The 9236-nt window shown below is 47.8% G+C and overlaps 1 protein-coding gene across 1 annotated transcript; it reads left to right on the top strand.

Annotated features, from left to right (window-relative positions):
* The first annotated feature begins 7544 nt into the window (after window positions 1-7544).
* On the top strand, window positions 7545-9016 carry LOC119301274 (aquaporin PIP1-5). Its single transcript, XM_037578221.1, has 3 exons — window positions 7545-8262; window positions 8355-8495; window positions 8607-9016. Exons 1-3 carry the CDS (start codon window positions 7627-7629, stop codon window positions 8700-8702), a joined length of 873 nt encoding a protein of 290 aa, XP_037434118.1. The 5' UTR covers window positions 7545-7626; the 3' UTR covers window positions 8703-9016.
* The last annotated feature ends 220 nt before the right edge of the window (window positions 9017-9236 follow it).

The raw sequence follows: 9236 nt of genomic DNA, 5'->3' as shown, positions 1-9236 counted from the left end.
GTTTGAACCTGTAATTGATGAATTGGCCGTAGCTCAGTGTTCATCTTTTGTTAAGCTTCACAAATGGATCCCTGCCATGTATTTTGTTGCCATGTTTGGGTGCTGTAGCATGTTTAACTTGTTGCATTTAGATGCCTACTTGTTGTTTATCGCAGACCAGTGTCATATTTGTTTAGCTTGACATTTCCAAACCGTGTCTCCGATTCCGGCGTTCTTTATATCGTTTTCAAGCAAAATCATCCCACATTTCCAGTGGCACACTTGAATTTCCAAGTTGAGGCCAAGTTCATTCATTCCTTGTTAAATCTTGCATATGCATCACATATCGCATCCCGCATAGCATACCATGTTTGCATCATGTTGTTTGAGCTTTGCACGTGGTTGATTGTGTTCCATTTGCTTGTTTGTCTTGTTTCGGTAGAGTCGGGAGACGAGTTCGCTAACGAGGAGCCCGTTGAGTTTGCTTTCGAGGATCCAGTCAACTCTGACAACTTTGCAGGCAAGATGATCATACCCTCGAAATCACTTCTATCTTTGCTTTGCTAGATGCTCGCTATTTTGCTATGCCTATGCTATGATGCCTACCACTTGCTTATCATGCCTCCCAAATTGCCATGTCAAACCTCTAACCCACCATGTCCTAGCAAACCGTTGATTGGCTATGTTACCACTTTGCTCAACCCCTCTTATAGCGTTGCTAGTTGCAGGTGAAGATTGGAGACCGTTCCTTGTTGGAACATTATTTTCTTGTTGGGATATCATTATATTATCTTGTTATCTTAATGCATGTATATACTTAGTAAAGGGTGGAAGGCTTGGCCTTTTACCTGGTGTTTTGTTCCACTCTTGCCGCCCTAGTTTCCGTCATATCGGTGTTATGTTCCTGGATTTTGCGTTCCTTACGCGGTTGGGTAATAATGGGAACCCCTTGACAAATCGCCTTGAATAAAACTTCTCCAGCAATACCCAACCTTGGTTTTACCATTTGCCACCTAGCCTCTTTTTCCCTTGGGTTTCCGGAGCCCGAGGGTCATCTTATTTAACCCCCCCCCCCCGGGGGGGGGGGGCAGTGCTCCTCTGAGTGTTGGTCCGACCGAGTAGACTACGGGCTCACCTCGGGGCAACTTGAGGTTTGGTTTTACTCGTAGGATGTCTCATCTGAGTGTGCCCTGAGAACGAGATATGTGCAGCTCCTGTCGGGATTTGTCGGCACATTCGGGCGGTGTTGCTGGATTCGTTTTAACTTGTCGGGTTGTCTTGTAGAACCGGGATACCGAGTCTCATCGGAATGTATCGGGAGAAGGTATATCCTTCGTTGACCGTGAGAGCTTGTCATGGGCTAAGTTGGGACTCCCCTGCAGGGATTTGAACTTTCGAAAGCCGTGCCCGCGGTTATGGGCAGATGGGAATTTGTTAATGTCCGGTTGTAGATAACTTGAACCTTAACTTAAATAAAATGAATCAACTGTGTGAGTTACCGTGATGGTCTCTTCTCGGTGGAGTCCGGGAAGTGAACACGGTGTTGGAGTAATGCTTGCCGCAGGTTGTTCTCTAGTTATTCGTTCGCGCTTTGCCTTCTCTTCTCGCTCTCTTTTGCGAACAGGTTAGCCACCATATATGCTAGTCGCTTGCTGCAGCTCCACTTATTACCTTGTCTTACCTATAAGCTTAAGTAGTCTTGATCACGAGGGTGCGAGATTGCTGAGTCCCTGTGGCTCACAGATTACTTCCAAACCAGATGCAGGGCTAGACGACTCCGTTCCAGATGACGCGCTTGAGCTCAAGTGGGAGTTCGACGAGGACTCACGCCATTACTATGTGTCTTTCCCTGATGATCAGTAGTGGTGCCTAGTTGGCGCGATCGGGACCGTGTCGCATGTTGGGTTGATCTTTTATTTTGGCACCGTAGTCGGGCCATGAGTGATTGGATGATGTAATGCTATTTATGTACTTTGTTTGACGTCCGAGTGTAAGCCAACTATGTACCTTCCCCTTTTATTATTTATTTACATGGGATGTTGTGAAGATTGCCTTACTTGCGACATTGCTTTCAATGCGGTTATGCCTCTAAGTCGTGCTTCGACACGTAGGAGATATAGCCGCATCGAGGGCATTACAGGTAGACCCCGAGAGCGCTGCTGATGCCACTGTGATCGACTACGTCGACGATGACCCTTCTTCCCTTTTAGCGGAGCTTCCAGGCAAGCCCCCCTTTGATCATCCCGATATCGCCCATTCCATTCTCTATCGTGCTTGCATTAGATTTTGCTACTGTTATTGTTTGCTCCTATTCTGATGGATAGCCTGCTTTTGTAACCTGCTCATTATACCTTACATGCTTATCCTAAATTGCTTAGTATAGGTTGTATAGTGATCCATCAGTGACCCCATCTTGTCCTTGTTGCCCCTGCTTCATCATTGACGACTCGAGCAACGTGATCGAAGACCAAAGCCCAACACCTCACATCACATCGCACCCCCTTTGTTGCTCGACTCTGCAGAGATACTATCGAGTGCCAAGGGTGATACCTTGTAACGCACTCCTAATGATGACTCTGTAGTGTAGCTATTCGGTCGTGGTCATCGAGGATGATTCCTCCTTTACCACTCCCGATACGACTCTGTCGTGCAACCCCTCAAGTGTGAACCTCGAGGGTGGTTCCTCCTACGTTCACCTTGATGATTACATCAAGTGGAATCCACCGAGGGTGATTCCTCGGGGTTTCCCCCTTGATGTTTGGACACACGGTTACCTTGCCTTTACTTGAGACCTTTGTTAAAGTCGGGCGGTCCCGGAGAGCACCCACAAGATAATTACATGGCACGGCCGGGCATTCTGGGCCCTTCTCGTAAGTCCACGAGATGAGGCGACGGGGTCACATTGATCGTGAGTCTCTGCTCGTCTCCGCAAGCTAATAATACACCGTGGTTTGGGTATTTGTTCTGTGTTGGCCTTTGGCATTTACGCACTAACCACCACGTGAGAATAGTCATGGGCCTCGATGTCAGAGTATCAGCTGAAGCTTTGTCAGACGTCCAGTTCAGCATTGCGACATGGCCTGGTCGGCGCCCTAGTGGAGGTGGCCTGTATCTCCCTGCACACAATGACCCGAAGTGCGACGGGCGATGGGCCCAGACCCAGAGTGCTTAGGATGTAGACCGGCGGGGACCTCTCTGCTGACCTTAGGTAGAGCTGCAACGTGTTGATCTTTCGAGGCCGGGCATTGACCCAGGAAAGTGTGTCCGGCCAGAGTAATCAAGCGTGTTGGAAAACATGGTGCACCCCTACAGGGAAGATTATCTATTAATAGTCGTGTCCACGGTAACGGGCGTTCAGAATTTTATCCTGATCTTATATAACTAGAAATGGATACTTGATACTTGTGATTGATATGTGGCTCCGAGATTGCTTTCTCGTAGGGAGTAAAGGAAGGATCTCTGGGCATTAATTCTACAACATGCTTGTTAATTATAAACTGCTATTCTATACTCTTCTACATGCTGCAAGATGCTTGGAGCTGCTTGAAGATAATAGTCTTTGATAGGCTAGGACTTTCCCCCTTATTCTGGCATTCTGCAGCTCAATCCACAGATACATATCTTTCTTTGATACCAATACATACTTAGTATAGATCTATTGATTGCGAGTACTTTGGATGAGTACTCACGGTTGCTTTGCTACCCATTTTCCCCCTTCTTTCTTCTTTCTGGTTTTTGCAACCAGTTGGTGGATCCGAGGAGCCAGATGCCACCCCACCGACTACTACTACTACCCGGAGGGTGCCTACTACTACGTGGATCCCGCCAATGACCAGGAGTAGTTAGGAGGTCCCAGGCAGGAGGCCTTGCCTCTTCAATCATTGATGTTTGTGCTAGCCTTCTTAAGGCAAAACTTGTTTAACTTATGTCTGTACTCAGATATTGTTGCTTCCGCTGACTCTTGTGCTTTCGAGCTTCTGTATTCGAGCATTCGAGGCCCCTGGCTTGTAATGAAGCTTGTATGACTTTCATTTGTGTTTAGAGTTGTGTTGTGATATCTTCCTGTGAGTCCCTGATCTTGATCATACATGTTTGCGTGTATGATTAGTGTACGGTCAAATCAGGGGCGTCACAACATGGCTATTACCTCAAACAGAAACACTTTGTATGCTTAGATACCAAGGGACCAACCATGGAGAACCTAGGGGGCAAGGCCGAACCATGGCAGAAGATGCATATCAAGAACATGGAGAGGATCGTGCCCAGCATGGGACGAGAGGTGCAACCGCTCCAAGCAAGAGCTACAACCGCTCAAGCAGTACAACCGCCCCAACCACCGCTCCAACTGCTCCACGTGGACTCATCTCGAGCTCTCAAGCGGTACAAGTCAGTATCACTGTGGTTCTCCCGGCAATTGATCGAGCGGTACAACCGCCCCAACCACTGCTCCAACTACCGCTCCACCTGGACTCGTCTCGAGCTCTCAAGTGGTACAAGATGGTACCACTTCGGTTCTCTCGGCAATTGCAAATTAATGGGTACAACCGGTTCCTCAATCTGGTACTCTCGGCCTCTACTTCAACGCACACCATCAGCATGGGAGAAGTGGTATAGCCACTCCAGTGAAGGGGTACAACCGCTCAAGTGGTACAACTGCTTGTGTATGTGTAAGTGCATCAAGTGCTCCCTCAGTGGCTTTAGCGTATTGAATACAAATAGGTTAAGGGACTAATGTGTTTGTGAGTATACACAGGTGTTATAGTCCCTGAAGATTTGGTTTAACCAACGAAAGACGACCCCTAAAAATGTATTTCTTCAACTGAAGAATTTGGTGCGGCCTTTGAAGAAATTGATGTGAAGACTTTGTATTTGTAGCTTGAAGACTTTTGTTTTCGTAGTTTCTTTCTTCTTATTTGATTCATAGGACAAACCATACCGTTAAAGAGGGTCTAGGTGATACATATATCATATTTGAAATCTGATGCTCAAACCTATACACGATCTTGCCACTTCGAGTGTAGCCTTTGGAAACCTCTGGTATAGCTGACGAATTAGCTAGCGACATTGACGTGGTTAATCTACTCGTTGATGAATTTGGTCAGCCTGAGGAGTTAGGATTTCGCCAGTAAGATCTGCCTACTGTGAGAAAATTGAGTGCCCCGACGAAATTGAGAGTTTAGTTTTCCAACCGTTGCTGCACCACGTGACAGCTGTCGAGTGAATTCTTATCCTGACAACGGTCATGTCCGAAGGGGCATTTATGGCAATTCATGTCGGGTTAGCCCTTGGCTATATATAGCCGCCCCCCTACAACCCTTCATTGGTTGGCTGCTCTACACAGAACTTGAGACTTGTCATTTGAGAGCAACCCTTCCTCCAACAACTTTGAGAGAAACCCAAGTGAGGAAACACCCAACTAGAGACAATGTGATTGAGTATCACAGAAGGGTTTGATCTATGTGATCCGACGCATGTTACCTTTGAAGACTTTCATTCTTTCAGATGGCTAGGCATCAAGTTCTGAGCACCCAAGAGTAATTGTGGTGTGCCAGTGGACAAGTCTATGAAGGTTTTGGAAGTCTACCTTGAAGACTTACCACAAGTGATTGAGCGAGGTCTGCTGTGACCTTAGCTCAAGAGGAATACAGTGAAGACTTAGTGTCTTCGGAGTTGAACTCAACTGTCTCAACCAGACGTATAGTTGATACAACAAATGGAACTGGTCTACCAAATCGTTGTGTCTTCATCGAGCCTACCTGGTTTCAAATTCCTCCTCACCCCTTACCTTTAAGTTATTCCGCTGCTGAAGAATCCGTGACCTACCCTCTGAAGAATTTGAACTGAAGACTTTCATCATGTTGTTTTTCATTTCTTCGGTTCATCTTCCTCATGCTTCAATGCCTGTATGATTACTTGTTATTCACTTGTATGCATCTCGTGTGCATGCCTTTTGTTTCTATGATGACTTGGTTTCACTCGCGTTTCTATTTTTCACTCTGATCTTCGTCAAATTCATCAGAGTTTGATGAATTTATAAAAAATCTCCCATTCAACCCCCACCCCCCGGGAGTAAACCTACGCTTTCAGTATGCGGTACAACTGCCCTGCATGTGCGCATTGAAAGGGCCACGACCCTTGCATCCCAAACTTACCCCTTGGACTATAAGTACTTGTCTTCTAGCTCCATCCTAGGGTTAGCAAAGTATATTTTGATACCTTGAAAGCTTTGCTCCTATCTACCCCCTCTTCCATGGAGACCAAGGCCTCCATGTGAGAAGATCCCTTGGGGATTCAAGACCCCTCTTGAGGGAAGATCTATCTTGGATACAAGACCCCTCTCTCCTTGAGATTGGGATGAAATAGCTACCTATTTGCCTACCTATGTTGGATTTGGATCTTGTATCTCCTTAGGTGTATGTGGATTTAGTGGATGTGTGACTAGATCTTGTCTTGAGTGTTGTTTTCCTCTTGTGTTTCTCCTTGTGTTCTTCGTGATTTCCCCTTTTCTCACATCCAAGTGTGAAAAAGATCATTACCTAGGGCTAGGCCCTACATCATTATTCCTAATTAACCGAGAAACTCTCTTCTTCTTTATGAAATGTAGGATCCCCTGTCCCTCTCGAGATGTTACTCAAAAAAATAGGTCGAGTGTCGCTCGGCTTTCATCTAATCCAGGGGCCAACCACAGGACATCACACTTTCATAAAATAAGTCGAGTGTCTAGAGGGGGCACACGAAATAAGTGTAGGCCAGGTGTCGACACGGCATCTTACATTTCGGACAGTGGTCATCCGAAAGATGACACGTGTACGTCATATAAACCGAATATCACGTAGGATGTGCACATCATAGGTATAAGCCGAGCGTGGGCCCTCGGCTTATATATACACCGTGCTTCGCCATTAGGATTGGTGCTCGTCGTTCACTGCTGTAAGCGGAGCTGCGCATAAGTTACACTCGGCTTATGACGAAACATCAGCTATGGTTGCATGTATGTTTATTTTAAGTTTTCGGTTATTATTATTATCCCTCCCCCGCCTGGGATAATGACCAATATATATAAGATTAAAACATAGAACCTGTGTTGCAACCTTTTGGAAGCACTACATGTCCGTGTCTGTCTAGCAACTAGTACTAGCTGGAACAAAAAGGACACCACTTTCTGCTCTCATAATGCAAGATTCTGTACAAATGAATTCAGCCCACTGATCAATATTATCTTATCACCGACTTAAACTAGTATACTAAGTATCTGCTATTAACAACAGCCGACGAAACCATTCGATACCACAAACTCTGCCGCTCCATGACATGGAAGGTGAGGTGAGACGCCCAGAGTAGTAAACAAGCCACAACAATTTCATAGACCAACTAATAGAACTAATAAAGTACCATCACTGGGCCACTAATCAGTAAACCAAACCCGCCCCCTATCATCATCCACTAATCAACAAGTGGCAGCAAAGGCAAAATAAGCACATTATCAGTTTATCACCACACACACAATGCAGAGCAACCATGATTGACCCCCGCTATAAGAAGCGCTCCAAAGCCACTCCCTTTCCTCATCTCTCTCTCGCACACCCATCCATCATCATCTCATCTCCTCTGCCTAACAGGCTAAGCAGCTGAGCTCAAGCAGCGGCAATGGAGGGCAAGGAGGAGGACGTGCGTCTGGGCGCCAACCGGTACTCGGAGCGGCAGCCGATCGGAACGGCAGCGCAGGGCGCGGACGACAAGGACTACAAGGAGCCGCCGCCGGCGCCGCTGTTCGAGGCGGAGGAGCTGACGTCGTGGTCCTTCTACCGCGCGGGGATCGCCGAGTTCCTGGCCACCTTCCTGTTCCTGTACATCAGCGTGCTCACGGTGATGGGCGTGGTGGGCAACCCCTCCGGCTCCAAGTGCGGCACCGTGGGCATCCAGGGCATCGCCTGGAGCTTCGGCGGCATGATCTTCGTGCTCGTCTACTGCACCGCCGGCATCTCCGGCGGCCACATCAACCCCGCCGTCACCTTCGGGCTGTTCCTGGCCAGGAAGCTGTCGCTCACCCGGGCCGTGTTCTACATGGTGATGCAGTGCCTGGGGGCCATCTGCGGCGCCGGGGTGGTGAAGGGGTTCCAGACCACGCTGTACATGGGCAACGGCGGCGGCGCCAACTCGGTGGCGCCGGGGTACACCAAGGGCGACGGCCTGGGGGCGGAGATCGTGGGGACCTTCGTGCTCGTGTACACCGTCTTCTCCGCCACCGACGCCAAGCGCAGCGCCAGAGACTCCCACGTCCCCGTAAGTGCACCGGCCTCTCTAACTAGCGCGTGGAACATATCATTTCGTGGATGATGAACAAATTAACTGATGTATGGATGGATTCGGTGCAGATCCTGGCGCCGCTGCCGATCGGGTTCGCGGTGTTCCTGGTGCACCTGGCGACGATCCCCATCACCGGCACCGGCATCAACCCGGCGCGCTCCCTCGGCGCCGCCATCATCTACAACAAGAAGCAGTCGTGGGACGACCACGTAAGAAGAATCACTTAACTAACAAAACTAGGACTATCAGTCACTACTTAGAGACTAATTATTCATGCTTGGGAGGAATTAAGCTTGATGATCATGGTTTTGGGCATGCAGTGGATCTTCTGGGTGGGCCCGTTCACCGGCGCGGCGCTGGCGGCCATCTACCACGTGGTGGTGATCAGGGCCATCCCCTTCAAGAGCCGCGGCTAGCATACTCAATCGGCCATGGAACGGATGGAATCCTATCGTTCATCGACCATCGTTTGTGCTGATCGTTGCTCCTGCGTGAGTACTCCTGTAACTATCGGTCTGCCGTACTGTTCCTGAGCGAGCGAGCGTGTGTGTCCTTCAGTCGGTGTGTCAGCGTTACAAGTGTGGTGCACTTCTTCACCGCGCCTACCCAAAATGTGCAAATTTCGGTACTTGTGGTTCCCTCTCTTTTGTAAGCAAAATGCGTGTATAAAATAACAAGGAATGAAGATCGAATTAACGATCGATCTTCAACTGGAGTGCTATTACATCGATACTTGTTCCGTTCCAAAACATTTGGGATTTCTGGGTTTGTACTAAGTCAAACTTGTTTAAGTTTGACTAACTTTACAAAAAATGCTAATATCTACACCATTAAATATATGTTATAATGACACTGATTAAGCTAATTTGATGTTGTAGATATTGGAAAGTTTTCTATTAACTTGGTCAGATGTAAAGAAGTTTGACTTAAGACAAACCTAAAACTTCAAG

The sequence above is a fragment of the Triticum dicoccoides genome, chromosome 5A (genome assembly GCF_002162155.2).
Source record: "Triticum dicoccoides isolate Atlit2015 ecotype Zavitan chromosome 5A, WEW_v2.0, whole genome shotgun sequence".
Taxonomy (NCBI): domain Eukaryota; kingdom Viridiplantae; phylum Streptophyta; class Magnoliopsida; order Poales; family Poaceae; genus Triticum; species Triticum dicoccoides.
This window is presented reverse-complemented; position numbering and strand designations above follow the sequence as displayed.

Coding starts and splice junctions, on each gene's coding strand:
- LOC119301274 (XM_037578221.1), top strand. CDS start 7,627: ATGGAGGGCAAGGAGGAGGACGTGCGTCTGGGCGCCAACCGGTACTCG. Junction 8,263..8,354: donor CCAGAGACTCCCACGTCCCC/GTAAGTGCACCG, acceptor GATTCGGTGCAG/ATCCTGGCGCCGCTGCCGAT. Junction 8,496..8,606: donor AGCAGTCGTGGGACGACCAC/GTAAGAAGAATC, acceptor TTGGGCATGCAG/TGGATCTTCTGGGTGGGCCC.